Source organism: Heterodontus francisci, chromosome 8 (genome assembly GCF_036365525.1).
Source record: "Heterodontus francisci isolate sHetFra1 chromosome 8, sHetFra1.hap1, whole genome shotgun sequence".
Lineage (NCBI taxonomy): Eukaryota > Metazoa > Chordata > Chondrichthyes > Heterodontiformes > Heterodontidae > Heterodontus > Heterodontus francisci.
Genome location: NC_090378.1, coordinates 23,604,619 through 23,621,736, shown reverse-complemented (window position 1 = coordinate 23,621,736; position 17,118 = coordinate 23,604,619). Strand labels below are relative to the sequence as shown.

Genomic DNA, 17,118 nt, shown 5'->3' with positions numbered 1-17,118 from the left:
CCCATATTCCTACCACATCCCCACCTGTCCCTATATTTCCCTACCACCTACCTATACTAGGGGCTATTGCTAATGACCAATTTACCTATCAACCTGCAAGTCTTTGGCATGTGGGAGGAAACCGGAGCACCCGGAGGAAACCCACGCAAACACAGGGAAAACTTGCAAACTCCACACAGGCAGTACCCAGAATTGAACCTGGGTCACTGGAGCTGTGAGGCTGCGGTGCTAACCACTGCGCCACTGGTGATGCAGGTTAATAAGACCATAAAAAAGGCATTGTGGTTCATTTCTAGAGGGATAGAACTGAAAAGCAGAAAAGTTATGTGAAACTTGTAGAACACATCAGTTGGACCACACCTGGAGTATTGCGCACAGTTCTAGACTCCACATTATAAAATGGATACAGAGGTACTAGAGAAGGTGAAAACAAGATTTACATGGTTTTATTTACATGGATGTTACCAGAACTGAGAGGTTATGCCTATCAGCAAAGCGCATTTGGAATACTTTCTCTTTCGAAAAGAGAAAGCTGAGGGGCTGACCTGAAAGAGGACTTTAAGATTATGAAAGGGATTGGTCGGGTGGATGTAGAAAAGATGCTTCCTCTTGTGAGAGAATCCAAAGCTAGGGGCCATAAATATAGTATGGTTACTAATAAAACCAATACAGAAATCAGGAGAAACTTATCTACCCTGAGTAGAGAGTAGTTAGAATATGGAACTCATGACCACATGAAAGAATAATAAAAGATTTACATTTATTTAGCGCTTTTCACGACCACTGGATATCTCAAAGTGCTTTACAGTCAATGAAGTACTTTTGAAGTGTAGTCACTGTTGTAATGTAGGAAACACAGCCACCAATTTTCACACAACAAGCTTCCACAAACAGCAAGTGATAATGGCCAGATAATCTGTTTTTGTGATGTTGACCCCCGCTCTTCTTCGAAATAGTGCCATGGGATCTTTTACATCCACCCGAGCAGACAGATGGGGCCTCGGTTTAATGTCTCATCCGAAAGATGGCACCTCCAACAGCGCAGCACCCCCTCAGTACTGCACTAGAGTTTCAGCCATAATTTTTGTGCTCAAGCCCTGGAATGGGACTTGAATGCAGAACCTTGTGACTCAGAAGTGAGAGTGCTACCAACTGAGTCACAGCTGACACACAGATGACAAGGAATAGTTGAGGCAAATAGGAGAGTTGCATTTAAAAAGCAAAGAACTTGCATTGATGTGGCATATTTTAAAATTTGATGGCATCCCAAAGTGCTTTACAGGCGACAATGTACTTTTGAAATGCAGTCTTTGTTGCATTGCAGGAAAATTAAGGGGAAGCTAGATAAACACAAAGAAGAAAGGAATGGAAGATTATGCTAATAAGGTTAGATGGGAGGAGGCTTGTGTGGTGCAGAAACACTGGCAAGGGCCAGTTGGGATGAAGGGCCTATTTCTGTGCTGTGCATTCTAAATAATATGCAAAATTAATTTGTCCTATTAACAGAAAACTTAAGCAAAATACCTTCTATCCTTCAATAACCGTATGTGTCATTTGCATTAAAAAAGTAAATCTACTCTAATACTAACAACTGTTTTATTTATAAACTATATGCAAGGAGATCAAGAAGAAATAACCATGCTGACTTCTCCATTCCAACAAAGATAAAATCCTCTGATGTCAACTGTTGAATAGTATTTCAGATGATATGCATAAATTACAGAATTATTTCAGGCATGATTCAATGTTTCATTTCCATATAATTTTAGAATTCACTTGTGGTCCCCTTTGGATTCCATTGTGCCATCAACTGTAGTATCTATAGTGCAGTTTTTAGGGTTACTGTATCAATAATGTTTTTTGAAATTGACTGAATATGAACCCAGTTATTAAACATATAATACATGTACATTTGGAATACTTACTTTAACTTTTGACTGAGTCAGCTCCACTTGTATACTTTCAATCTCACGCACCAAACTGTGATTCTGGGAGACCAAACGCGCATTGTCCTCTCGAAGTGTACTGAGCTTTTTCCATAGTTGTTCATTTTCCTGCTCAACAGCAGATGTGGCTGGCAACTGGGGTGTCTAAAAGCACAAATGTGGTATGTTGAAATGTGATAGTATTCATAATTTTCTCCCCTTCATCCTGAAGACAATGACTTTTGATGGAGTAGAGTTCTCTGATACTTCACCCATATGTCATGCTTAAAACCAAATGAGTATTGGCAGAATAGTCAGCCATGAAGCGCATATAGGGAATCTGTAAGATTATGAGATTTCTGTATATAATCACATTTCGGTATTTGCTGGTTTACCAGCTCATTATTCTTATTGCTATACACGAAAGAAAAACTTTAATGACACAACAGCATCCCATCAAATTTCTGATATTCTCTTTTAAAGATTAGGACAGATGTGTGCCAGTTTTGCAGAGAATGTTTGAAAAACCACTAATTACAACACTCCTACTGCATTCCCGACCATCCTGACTAAGATCAGCTAATTTATTACAGACTCATAAGAGACTTTTAACTTGCCTGTATGACACAGTACTAAACTAATACAAATCTTCAAGGGCAATAGAGAACTGTATAAAATAATCTATAAGAAAGAATTTCCTGACATCTCATGTTGCAAGGATAGTTATACATTTAACTTCAGCAGCCACTGGAGGAAAGACTCCAGAGCCTGCAATAGCTGTACAAATAGATAACACATTGACCGTTACTGCTGCCAGCTGAAGATTATCCAGGAAATAAACACATCAAACAGAAGCTAAATCTTTACCCGGCCTCCGAAACTGCTGGTTGGACTTATGTTGCTGAAAACACTTTTATGAGGCGGTATTCTTTCAGCAGTTGCCAAATGACGATTGCTCATCGCAGGAACTATTGGATCAGGTTGAAAGAGATCTTCCATTGTCAAAGCGGGGGAATAACCCTGCTGAGAAGAGTCATCAGACTGGTCACTTAAACGGGCACTGAAGAAAAATGAAAACCAACTGAAATTTAATTCTACATTCAGGTTTTAAACAAAACAACTTACATTTATATAGTATTGAATTGTGCAAGGGTATTTTCACTTTAATACTGCTTTACAAGACAGTTTTACATGTCTGTTGTAATGTTATTGCTAGGCAGTACAGTAAAATCAAGTGATAATGTACCAATTATTCCAAAAGTGTTTCACAAGACCAAGGTTAGGAATTTGTGAAGGCAACGCTTTCCAAAGCATGAGAGCCATACCAACACAAGGATTTAGTAAACTGAGTATGGAGGCAGAATGTCAGAAATTTATGCAATAGAAGGTGGAGCAAGAAGGGAAAAGAGGAACAATCAGTACAGCAAATTTGGAAGAATAGAGGGTGCAGGCAGGGTTATAAAACTCCAGCATGTATAAGTTAAGGAGAAATGAGGCCTCAAGGCAACCTGAAGACAAGGATAAGGATTTTGAAACTGATCACCTGAGGAATAGGAGCCACTGGAAGATAGAAGAGATGGGTGAGCAGGATAGAGTTAAACCAGTGGGGTTCTGGATGAGTTAGAATTTAAATGGTATCGAGTGAGGAATACATTTGAAAAATATAACCTAGAATTGAGAAAGACATAGATGAAGATTTTATTTATTTTATTTAGAGATACAGCACTGAAACAGGCCCTTCGGCCCACCGAGTCTGTGCCGACCAACAACCACCCATTTATACTAATCCTACATTAACCCCATATTCACTACCACCTACCTACACTAGGGCTAATTTACAATGGCCAATTTACCTATCACCTGCAAGTCTTTGGCTGTGGGAGGAAACCGGAGCACCCGGCGAAAACCCACGCGGTCACAGGGAGAACTTGCAAACTCCGCACAGGCAGTACCCAGAATCGAACCTGGGTCCCTGGAGCTGTGAGGCTGCGGTGCTAACCACTGCGCCGCCCTTGAGTAAACTTTGAGTAAAATGGGTGACTGAAGAGATAAGCAATGTTTCACCAGTGGAAGAAATAGTCCTGGTGATGCTATGGATGCAGGGAAGCTCAGTTCAGGGTCAAGTAAAATACAGAGGTTGCACACCATCCAGTTGAGTTTCAGCAGATATATAGAAAGGGATATGAACGGCACTGGCAAGGCTAGCATTTATTGCCTATCTCTAACTGCCCTTGAGAAGGTGGTATTAAAGCCTGGCTCAGGTATAAAATAAAAACCCGACCCGGGCCCGACCAGACAACAGCCAACCTGAACCCGACCCGAGCCACAGTCTTTTAATTTTTTTTAAATGGCCGACCCGACCCGAACCCGACACTTGTATTTGGGTTTGGTCGGGTAGCCAGGCTTTAGACCAGTGATCGAATACAGGTGCCAGCTGTTGATGTACCCGTGTTCAATTATCATAAAGTTTTTAAAAAAACAAACACTGATTTCAAACAGGCGAAGGCACCGTGACCCTGAGCACTCGGAAAAAAGTATCCACTTCAGGAAATCATGCAATGTAACAAACAAGCTTCTGAACTGTATCAAGTTCCGATGTCATTAACAAAAACAAATCTCTGCTGAGAACTCAGGTTGGGAAGTTTAATCTCCCTATTTCCAGATAATTTTAAATCCTTGGGCCAAGTATAGATTAAAGCAACAGCTCAATTGATCTTTCTGTACTTATTGCAGTTACTGGTATCTTCCCTGGGCTTGTCAGCTTCTCCCACATGATAGATTTCAGAATGTCAGGGTTTGCGTTAATTTCACTCGGATTCTTTATGTCAGAACTTGTAGCTGTTTCTTTCCCCCCCACTCTTCTCACCTCGGATTTCTGTTTGTCCTGATATTTGTCCACGTCCAGCCCAACCCGAACCCGACACATCTCGTCGGGTCCAGGTTGGGTAGCTATGCTTTAGGTGGTATTGAGCTGCCTTCTTGAACCCCGACAGTCCATGTGGCGTAAGTACACGCACATGCTGTTAGGGAGGGTATTCCAGGATTTTGATACAGCTACAGTAAAGGAACAGCAATATATTTCCAAGTCATGGTGGTATGTGACTTGACGGGGAACTTGCAGGTCGTGGCGTTTCCATCTGCCTGCTGCCTTTGTTCTTTCAGGCAGTAGAGGCTGCAGGTTTGAAAGATGCTGTCGAAGGCGCCTTGGTGAGTTACTACAGTGCATCTTGTAGATGGTTCACAGTGCTGCCATTGTGGAATAGTGCGGGAGGGAGTAAATATTTAAGGTGATGGATGGGGTGCCAATCATGCAGTCTACTTTGTGCTGGATGGTGTCAAATTTCTTGATTGCTGCTGGGACTGCGCTCATCCAGGCAAGTGACGAGTATTCAATACTCTCCTGAAATGTGCCTTGTAAATATTGTACGGGCTTTTGGAGAATCAGGAGGCGAGTTACTCATCGCAGAACTCTGAGCCTCTCAACCGTTCTTCTAGCCACAGTAGTTATGTGGCTGCTCCAGTTGAGTGTCTGGTTAATGATGAGCCCCATATGATGGTGGTAGGGGATTCAGTGACAGTAATGCTGTTGAATATCAATTGGAGTTGGATTGGATTCTCTTGTTGGAGATAGCCATTGCCTAGCACTTGTGTGGCACGAATGCTCCTTGCCATTTGCCCAAGCCTGAATGTTGTCCAGGTCTTGCTGAAAGTGGGCACAGACTGCTTCATCATCCGAAGTTGCGAACGGAACTGAACACTATGCAGTCAAAATAAATATCCCACTTATGACCTTACAATGGAGGGAAGGTCATTGATGAAACAGCTGAAGATTGTTGGGCATAGGACACTACCCAAGAAACTCCTGCTGTGATGTCCCAGGGTTGATATGATTGGCCTCCAACAATCACCACCATCTTCCTTTTTGCTAGATATGAGTCGAGCCAGTGGAGAGTTTCCCCTGATTCCCAATGACTAATTTTGCTAGGGCTCCTTGATACTACACATGGTCAAATACTGCCTTGATATCAAAGGCAGTCACTCTCACCTCATCTCTGGAGTTCAGCTCTTCTGTCCATGATTGGACCAAGGCTATAACAAGGTCTGGAGCCAAGTGATGCTGGTGAAGCCCAAACTGAGCATCAGTGAGTAGGTTATTGCTGAGCAAATGCCGCTTGATAACACAATTAACTTTGCTGATGATTGAGAGTAGACTGATGGGGCGGTAACTGGATTTGTCCTTTTTCTGGACAGGACATATCTGGGCAATTTTCCACTTTGCCAGGAAGATGCATGTTGTATCTGTACTGGAACTAGGGGCACAGCTAATTCTGGAGCACAAGTCTTCAGCACTACAGACAATGTCCTTGGGGCCCAAAACCTTTGCTGTATCCAGTGCACTCAGCCATTTCTTGATATCATATGGAATGAATAGCATATGGTCGTTCCTTCACTGTCACTGGGTCAAAATCCTGGAACTCCCTTCCTGACAGCACTGTGGGTGTACCTACCTCACATGGACTGCAGCGGTTCAAGAAGGCAGCTCACCACCACCTTCTCAAAGGCAATTAGGGATGGGCAATAAATGCTGGCCTGGCCAGTGACGCCAACATCCCATAAATGAATTTTAAAAAAAGAATCAAATTGGCTGAAGACCGGAATCCGTAACTTCAGGAGGATGCAGAGATGGATCATCCACTTGGCACTTCTGGCTGAAGATGGCTGCAAAGTCTCATCCTTGTCATAGAGTCATTAGAATGCAGGAGGCCATTCGGCTCATCGCGTCCATGCCAGCTCTGTAGAGCAATACAGTTGGTCCCATTCCCTCAGTCTATCCTCATAGTCCTGCAGGTTTATTTCCCTTAAGTGCCCATCCAATTTCTTTTGGAAATCATTGATCGTCTCTGCTTCCATCACCCTCGTAGGCAGTGAGTTCCAGGCCATTACCAAAGTGTAAAAAAAAAAAGAGTTCTTCCTCACACTCCCCTGTATTCTCTTGCCCAAACCTTAAATCTGTGCCCCATACCATCAGCTAATGGGAACAGCTTTTCTTTGTCTAACTTATCTCAACCTGTCATAATCTTGTACACCTCTGTCAAGTCTCCCCTCAACCTCCTTTGCTCCAAGGAGAACAACCCCAGCATCTCCAACCTAACCCTGTACTAAACTCCCCATCCCCAAGGTTAAGGACATCTCTTCTGGGCGGGAGAGGAACTTGGAGTGGGAGGGAAAGGATCCAGTTGTCATGGTCCACGTAGATACCAATGGCATAGGTAGGACTAGGAAAGAGGTTCGGCTGAGGGACTATGAGCAGCTCGGGGCTAAATTAAAAAGCAGAACCACAAAGGTAACAATCTCCAGATTACTACCTGAGCCACTTGCAAATTGGCATAGGGTAAGTAAGATTAGAGAGGTAAAAGTGTGGCTCAAAGATTGGTGTGGGTTCCGATTCATGGGACACTGGCACCAGTACTGGGGAAAGAGAGAGCTGTTCCGTTGGGATGGGCTTCACTTGAACCATGCTGGGACCAGTGTCCTGGCGAATTGTATAACTCGGGTTGTAGATAAGGTTTTAAACTAAATAGTGGGGGGGGGGGGGAGGGGAAGGGTTCAATTGAAAGGAAGTTTAAAAAGTTCAAAAGTAAAAGTAACGAGAGAGCAGAGGTGCAGGGTAGTGAAGGAGCATACATTAATCAGAGAGTTACAGGAAGGGACAGAGAATACAAGCATAAGAATACAGCAGAAATTGGAACCAGAGTAGGTAAAAAGTCAAAGCTTAAGGCTCTTTATCTGAATGCACGTAGCATTTGTAACAAGTTAGGTGAGCTGACGGCACAGATAGAAATAAATGAATATGATTTGATAGCTATCAGAGACGTGGTTGCAGGATGACCAGGACTGGAATCTTAATGTTCAAGGATATGAGGCGTTCTGGAAGAATAGGCAAAAAGGAAAAGGAGGTGGGGTAGCTTTGTTATTAAAGGAAGGGATCAGTGCAGTTGTGAGGTATGATATAGGTGTAATAGATCATAATGCAGAATTAGTTTGGGTGGAAGTAAGGAATAGCAAGGGGAAGAAATCACAGGTGGGAGTGGTCTATAGGCCCCCGAAGAGTTGCCTCTCTGTAGAACAAGATATTAATCAGGAAATAATGGAGGCGTGTAAGAAGGGCACTGCAATTATCATGGGTGATTTTAATCTGCATATAGACTGGACAAATCAAATTGGCAAGGATAGCACGGAAGACGAATTTGTAGAGTGCCTCAGGGATTGTTACTTAGAGCAATACATTGCAGAACCTACTAGGGAACATTCTATTTTAGATCTGGTATTGTGTAATGAGGTAGGATTAATAAGAGATCTTGTAGTTAAGGATCCTTTAGGGGGAAGCGATAACATGGTAGAATTTCAAATTCCGTTTGAGGGTGAGCAACTCGGGTCTCAAACCAGTGTCTTCAACTTAAACAAGGGCAATTACAGAGGTATGAAGAAAGAGTTGTCTAAAGCGAGCTGGGAAGATAGACTACGGGGGAAGTCAGTAAATGAGCAGTGGCAGACTTTTAAGCAGATATTTCATAACACTCAGCAAACATTTATTCCAGTCAGAAGGAAGGACTCGAAGAGAACGATGAACCATCCGTGGATAACAAAGGAAGTTAAGGAGAGTATCAAATCAAAAACAAAGGCATACAAAGCGACGAAAACGAGTGGTAGGCCAGAGGACTGGGAATTTTTTGGAAACCAGCAGTGGATGACTAAAAAAGTAATTAAGAGGGAGAAAATTGATTATGAGAGCAAATTGGCAAGAAATATAAAAACAAACAGGAAGAGCTTCTATGGGTATATTAAAAGGAGAGAGTAGCTAAAGTAAGTGTGGGACCCTTAGAGGATGAGGAATTAATAACAGGGAACAGGGAAATGGCAGATAATTTAAACCAATATTTTGTATCGGTCTTCACAGTGGAGGACATGATAAACATCTCAACAACATTGGATGAACAAGGTGTAAATGGGAAGGAGGAACTTGTAACAATCTCTACCACGAGGGAAAAGGTGCTGGACAAACTGATGGGACTAAAGGCAGACAAGTCGCCAGGACCTGATGGCCTGCATCCAAGGGTTATAAAAGAAGTAGCTGCAGAGATAGTGAAGGCATTGGTCATAATATACCAAAACTCACTGGATTCTGGTAGGGTACCAACGGATTGGAAAACCGCTAATGTGACACCCCTATTCAAGAAAGGAGGGAGACAGAAAGCAGGAAACTACAGACCAGTTAGCTTAACATCAGTCATTGGGAAAATGCTAGAGTCCATTATTAAGGAAGAAATAGCAGGATATTTAGAAAAACATAATACAATCAAACAGAGTCAACATGGTTTTATGAAAGGGAAATCATGTTTGACAAATTTGTTACAGATCTTTGAGGATATAACAAGCAGAGTGGATAAAGGGGAACCGGTAGATGTTGTGTATTTGGATTTTCAGAAGGCGTTTGATAAGGTGCCACATAAAAGGTTATTACACAAAATAAGAGCTCAGGGTATTGGGGGCAATGTGTTGGCATGGATTGAGAATTGGCTGACACACAGAAGGCAGAGAGTCGGGATCAATGGGTCTTTTTCAGGTTAGAAAGCTGTAACTAGTGGGGTGCCACAAGGTTCGGTCCTAGGGCCTCAACTATTTACTATCTATATTAATGACTTAGAGGAAGGGACAGGCCTGAGGAATAAAGGCCCCCTCGACATAAAAAAAAAATTTTTTTTTAATTTTAAAAAAAATTTTTAAAAACGGGGGTTAGAAAGAAAAAAAAGAGGAAGGGACAGAGTGCAGTGTATCCAAATTTGCTGACGATACAAAAATAGGTGGGAAGACATGTTGTGATGAGACACAAAGAATCTGCAAAGGGATATAGATAGGTTAAGTAAGTGGGCAAAAACTTGGCAGATGGTGTTCAATGTGGGAAAGTGTGAGGTAATCCACTTTGGCAGGAAGAATAAAAAGGCAGATTATTTTTTTGATGGAGAAAGACGACAAAACACTGCAGTACAGAGGGATCTGGGTGTTCTTGTGCATGAAACACAAAAGATTGCCATGCAGGTGCAGCAAGTAATTAGGAAGGCAAATGGAATTTTGGTCTTTATTGCTAGGGGGTTAGAGATTAAAAATGGGGAAGTCTTGTTACAACTGTACAGGGTGTTGGTGAGGCCACACCTGGAGTGCTGCATACAGTTTTGGTCCCCGTATTTAAAGAAGGATATACTAGCATTGGAGGCAGTTCAGAAAAAATTCACTAGGCTGATTGATGGGATGAAGGGGTTGTCTGATCAAGAACGGCTAAACAGGTTAGGCCTTTATTCATTAAAGTTTAGAAGAATGAGAGGTGATCTTATAGAAACATATAAGATTTTAAGGGGGCTTGACAGGGTAGATGTTGAGAAAATGTTTCCACTAGTGGGGGAATCTCAAACTAGGGGACATAGTTACAGAATAAGGGGGCACACATTTAAAACTGAGATGCGAAGGAATTTCTTCTCTCAGAGGGTAGTGAATCTTTGGAATTCTCTGCCTCAGAGAGTTGTGGAGGCTAGGTCACTAAATGTATTTGAGGAGGAGGTAGATAGATTTTTGAAATCTCGGGGAGTCGAGGGTTATGCGGAGCAGGCCTGAAAGAGGAATTGAGGCCTGGGACAGATCAGCCATGATCTTATTGAATGGCAGAGCAGGCTTGAGGGGCTGAATGGCCTACACCTGCTCCTATTTCTTTGGTTCCAGGGATAAGAACATTTCCGGTAACTCACCTCTGCACCCTCTCAAGGACCTTCAGTTCCCTCCTAAAGTGTGGGAACCAGAACTGGATGCAACACTCTAGTTGTAGCCTAACCAGAGCTTTAAAAAATAGTTCAGCATACCTTCCCTGTTTTTGTACTTTATTTATGAAGCCCAAGATCCCATATGTTTTACTAACTACTTTCACAATATGTCCTGCACCTCCAAAGCTCTGTGCACATGAACCCCCCACACCCCCCCAGGTCCCTCTGTCCCTGCACACTGTTTAGAACTGTGCCATTAAGTCTATATTGCCTCTCCCTATCCCTTCTGCATCATTTCACACTTCTCTATATTAAATTCCATCTGCCACTTGTCTGCCCGTTCTGCTAGCCTACCAATGTCCAGTTCCAGTTGATTGGTATTACTCCATTGTTTGCGACACCTCCAAGCTTTTGTCTCATCAAATTTTGAAATTTTCCTCTGTCTTCCAATAGCCAAGACATTTAAATAGATCAAAAGAGCAGTGGTCGTAGCACTGACCCTTGAGGAACAACACTGTCTACCATCCTCCAGTCTGAAAAATAACCATTTTCCATGACATTGTTTTCTGTCCTTAAGTGAATTTTTTTATCCAAGCTGACATTAACCCTCCTGTTCTATGAGCCTCACTTTTGTTAACCAGTCTTTTATGTGGTACTTTATCAAATGCCTTCTGAAAATCCATTTGGACAACATTCTGTACATTCCCTTGATCAACCTCCTCTGTTACTTCATCAAAAAATTCAATTCGATTACAAATCTGTCCTGGCTCTCCTTAATTAACTCAAATCTCTACAATTGCCTGTTATTTTTTTCCCCTGATTGTTTCTAAAACCTTACCCATCACTGATGTTAAATTGACCAGCCTGTAGTTACTAGCAACGTCTTTATACCCTTTCTTGAACAAGGGAGTCACATTTGCCACTTTCCAATCCTCTGGCATCTCCCGCGTATCTAAGGAAGACTGGAAGATTACAGTAAGCCCTTCCGCTATCTCCATCCTCACTTCCATTAGCAACCTAGGATGCAAGCCATCCAGAGCAGGCAACTTATCCACTCTAAGCATAGCCAGCCTTTCCCCAGTACATCCTGCCCATCAATTTTCACCTTATCCATCACCGCTTTTACTGATATTTTGTCAGCATCGTCTTCCTTAATAAACACCAAAACAAAGTATTCTAGCCTTGACCTATGCCTCTAAGCATATATCACCTTCTTTGTCCCTAAATGGCCCCACCCCACCTATTACTACTCACTTACTATTTACATACTATTTACCTTTCATGTCAACAGCCATTCGACTGTCATATTCTCTCTTTGCCAGTCTTATTTTCCTCTTCATTTCTCCTCTCATCATACTGTATTTGCCCTCATTCTTGCTTAAAGAATTCACCTGACATACATCATATACCCTCTTTTTATGTTTCATCATATTCTCTCTCTCCCTCTTCATCCAAGGAGTTGGTTGCCCTGCCTTTCCCTCTGGAACGTTCCTAGCCTGTACCCGAAACATCACCTCCTTAAAGATCATCCATTGTTATGTTACAGTTTTCATTTCATTTCACACTTGCGATAGCCCCTCTCATTGCATTTCAGTTAGCCCTCTTCCAATTTAAAAGTTCTACTTTAGATTGATCCTTGCTCTTCTCCATTACTAATCTGAACTTCATGATACAATGATTCCTCCTATCTAAGTGTTCTCCCAGACACTTGGCTCACCTTATTCCCCAGCACCAGATCCGGCAATGCCTCCTTCCAGTTCGAAGAATAATATACTGGTCAAGGAGGTTCTCTTGAATACATTTCAGAAATTCCTCCCCCTCCTTACTCTAATACTACTCCATTCAATATCTCTAATATGATTTCTATCGTTCTTGCACATCCGTCATTTCCCTGGAAATTTGCTCCTCTATCTCCTATAGAAGGCCTATAGAATATCCTATTAGTGTGATAATACCCATTTTGTTTCTCAACTCTAACCAAATAGCTTCTGTCCTTGCATCAAGGACATGCTCTCTTGCCAATACTAAAATCTCTTCCCTAATCAGTACTGCCACCGCACCTCCCCTTTTTCCTTCCCTATCTTTTCTGAGCACTTTATATTCATGAGCATGGGGAACAAAAATGGCTGACCAACTAAATGCATACTTTGGCTCTGCCTTCACAAAGATTTTTTAGATTTTAGATTTAGAGATACAGCACTGAAACAGGCCCTTCGGCCCACCGAGTCTGTGCCGACAATTAACCACCCATTTATACTAATCCTACGCTAATCCCATATTCCTATCACATCCTCACCTGTCCCTATATTCCCCTACAACCTACCTATACTAGGGGCAATTTTATAATGGCCAATTTACCTATCAACCTGCAAGTCTTTTGGCTGTGGGAGGAAACCGGAGCACCCGGAGAAAACCCACGCAGACACAGGGAGAACTTGCAAACTCCATACAGGCAGTACCCAGAATTGAACCCGGGTCGCTGGAGCTGTGAGGCTGCGGTACTAACCACTGCGCCACTGTGCCACCCCCAAGGAAGACACAAATATCATACCAGAAACGTTGGGGAACACAGGGCCTAGTGAGAGAGGAATTGAAGGAAATCAGTATTAGTAGAGAAATGGTGTTGGGGAAATTGATGGGATTGAAGGCCGATAAACCCCCAGGGCCTGATGTATTTACATACATGCATGCACTCTAAACCTGGCTTTGTATTCCTTATAGTCCTTCTTAGTCTGCTTCTATCTAATATGGTACTACTTCATTCTTTAGTACCATCCAACACCCTCACTCCTTTATGCACCTTATTTCTCTGTTCCAATTCTACATGCTGGAGCCATCCCCCTTGCTAACTTAGTTTAAACATTCCCGAACCACACCAGTTAACCTTCGTACAAGGGCATTGGTCCCAGTCCTCCTGTGGTACGATCCCTCCCTTTTGTCTCCAGCCCCAGAATTAGTCCCAATGCCCCAAAAATCTGAAGCCCTCCCTCCCGCACCATTCCTCAAGCCACACACTGATCCTCAATATCATCCTATTTCTTCTTGCGCCAGCATGTGGCACTGTGATTAAGCCAGAGACTAATCCAGAGACTACAACCTGCGAGGTCCTACTTTTTAAAATTCCTCCCTAGCTTCTGAAAATCTAACCGTAGGACCACAATTAGGGATAATCAGCATGGCTTTGTGCGTGGGAAATCATGTCTCACGAAATTGATTGAGTTTTTCGAGGAGGTGACTAAGAGGATTGACAAGGGCAGGGCGACGGACGTTGTCTACATGGACTTTAGCAAGGCCTTTGACAAGGTCCCGCATGGTAGGCTGGTCCAGAAGGTTCGAACACATGGGATCCAGGGTGAGCTACCAAATTGGATACAAAATTGGCTTGGTGATAGGAGGCAGAGGGTGGTAGTGGAGGGTTGTTTTTCAGATTGGAGGCCGGTGACCAGTGGTGTGCCGCAGGGATCGGTGCTGGGCCTTCTGCTGTTTGTCATATATATTAATGACTTGGATGTGAATGTAGGGGGCATGATTAGTAAGTTTGCAGATGACACCAAAATTGGTGGTATAGTGGACAGTGAAGAAGGTTGTCTAAGGTTACAACAGGATATAGATCAACTGGGAAAGTGGGCAAGGGATGGGCAAATGGAATTTAACGCAGAAAAGTGCAAAGTGATGCATTGTGGGAAGTTAAACCAGGGCAGGACATATACAGTGAATGGCAGGGCCCTGGGAAGTGTTGTTGAGCAGACACACCTTGGGGTGCAAGTACATAGTTCCCTGAAAGTGGCAACACAGGTAAACAGGGTGGTGAAGAAGGCGTATGGCATGCTTGCCTTCATCGGCTGAGGCACTGAGTACAAGAGTTGGGACGTCATGTTACAGTTATACATAATGTTGGTTAGGCCATATTTGGAGCACTGCGTGCAGTTCTGGTTGCCGCACTGCAGGAAAGATTTGATTAAGCTAGAGAGGGTGCAGAAAAGATTCACAAGGATGTTGCCTGGTTTGGAGGGCTTGAGTTATAAAGAGAGATTGGATAGGATGGGTCTGTTTTCCCTGGAGCGAAGGAGGCTGAGAGGGGACATGATAGAGGTATATAAAATTATGAGAGGCATAGATAGGCTAGATAGCCAGAGTCTGCTTCCCATGGTAGGGGTGACTAAAACTAGAGGGCATAGATTTAAGGTGAGAGGGAGGAGGTTTAAAGGGGATCAAAGGGGTAAATTTTTCACAAAGAATAGTGGGTATCTGGAATGAGCTGCCTGAGGTGGTGGTGGAGGCAGGAACAGTAGCGACATTTAAGAGGTATCTGGACAGGTACTTGAATGAGCAAGGTATAGAGGGATATGGAATTAATGCAGGCAGGTGGGATTAGTGTAGATAGTCATTATGGTCGGCATGCACGCGGTGGGCCAAAGGGCCTGTTTCTATGCTGTACGACTCTATGACTAATACCTGCCCTACCTAGGTCACTGGCACCCACATGTACCACAACTGCTGGCTCACTACTCCACCACATCCTTCCCCCCACCCCCACTTCACCTTGCAGAATATTCTGCATCCTGTCCGTGATGCCGTGTACCCTGGCACCAGGGAGGAAATACACCATGCGGGACTCACGAAGACAGTTACAGCAATGTCTCTCTGTCCCCCTAACTACGGATTCTTCTGTCACAACTGCATTTCTACGCTTTATTGTTTTCTTCCCCGTGCAGTCCCTTGCCCATTGGTGCCATGATCTGGACTGCACCCCTTCAAGGTGTCGTCACTCCTAGCAGTCTCCGATGCTGAGTACTGGTTTGAGAATGGCACACACTCTGAAGCCTCCTGCACTTCCTACTTATCCAGATGGCCACCCATCTACTATCCTTAACTATCCTGTTTGTATATTAGATATAGCTCTTGGGTCTAAAGGGATCAAAGGATATGGGACGAAAGCGGGAACAGGTTACTGAGTTGGATGATCAGCCTTGATCATAATGAATGGCGAAGCAGGTTCGAAGGGCCGAATGGCCTACTCCTGCTCCTATTTTCTATGTTTCTAACTCTTGATGCCTATAGGGTGGCCATCTCCTGGAATGTACAATCCAGGAAACGTTCATCGTCCCCGATGCTCCGCAGCAACTCCAACTGCCCCTCAAGCTTGTAAACCCTGCGTGCAAGCCTTTTGAACTCATGCTGGGCTCTGCCCTCATTGAGGATGTAGATATTCATGAGGTCTCCTCCTTCTGACAGTTGTTAACTATCCACCACCATTCATGACTGGAAGAGGCAGGACTGCAGAGCTTTGATCTCATACGCTGGTTGTGGTATTGCTTCAATAGCATGCTGCTTCAGCTGAGTATCATGCATATATTGCTTTGTTGCAGTTTCAACAGGTTAGCAGTTAGCAACTAATTTTTAGGTATGCCTAGTGCTGCTCCTGGCACGCTCTCCTACACTCCTCACTGAAAAGGTCAGTCACCTGGCTTGAGGGTACTGATAGACTGAGGGATATACCAGGCCACAATGTTGCATATTGTGGTAGAATACAATTTTGCTGCTGCTGATGGCCCATAGTGCCTCATGGATGCCCAGCTTTGAGCTACCAGATCTGCTGGTGGGTTGGTGTGCAGAATTTCTTGCAGGGAGTTAATACAATAGATTGTCTTGCCAAAGTTGAACTACAAGAAATTCTGGTTGATCTATGGCTTGATGACGGCAGGCATCATGGTGACAAATACCAAATAAAGTGTTCTAGTATAATTGTAAAGCTGGGGGTTGATATACATGTGAAAGTTGTCCCTATATTTGCCAGAAATTCTGCCAAGGAATAAATAGATGAGGAGATCAAAAAGGGAAACATGGGCATACCAGAGATGTATGTGTGAGCACAGGAGGAGATATCATTGAAGGTGGTGTGCTGGCAAAGTTGAGACATGTCGAAATGCAATCATGAGGAAGCAATACAATGGTGGAGGAGACTGGCATCGTCAACCATCTCAAACCTCCCACGGAGCACAAAAAGGGCTGACACACTGGAGTTGCACAAAAAGTCACATAAGGCTTTGACTAGAGGGGATCATAAGACTTTTTTAAAAATTCATTCTTGGGATGTGAGCATCTGGCAAGGCCAGCATTTATTGCCTATCCCTAATTGCCCTTGAGAAGGGGGTGCTGACCTGCCTTTCTTCAACCGCTGCAGTTCATGTGGTATAGTTACGCCCACAATGCTTTCTGTAGCAGTTTGATACAACTGAGTGGCTTGCTACACCATTTCAAGGGGCAGTTAAGAGTCAACCACATTGCTGTGGACCTGGAATCACGTGCAGGCCCAACCAGGTAAGGATAGCAGATTTCCTCCCCTGAAGGGCATTAGCGAACGAGATGGGTTTTTACAACAA

General features: G+C 43.4%; 1 protein-coding gene across 1 annotated transcript in view; it reads right to left on the bottom strand.

Moving 5' to 3' along the window:
- The window catches only part of ccdc18 (coiled-coil domain containing 18), a 216,038-nt gene that overhangs the window by 180,186 nt on the left and 18,734 nt on the right, over window positions 1-17,118 (bottom strand). The window contains exons 3-4 of the mRNA XM_068036805.1: window positions 2,793-2,985; window positions 1,926-2,090 (exon numbers count right to left, since the gene is read on the bottom strand). Of these exons, the coding sequence (XP_067892906.1) occupies window positions 1,926-2,090; window positions 2,793-2,985 (358 nt within the window). The remainder of the gene's footprint in view (window positions 1-1,925; window positions 2,091-2,792; window positions 2,986-17,118) is intronic.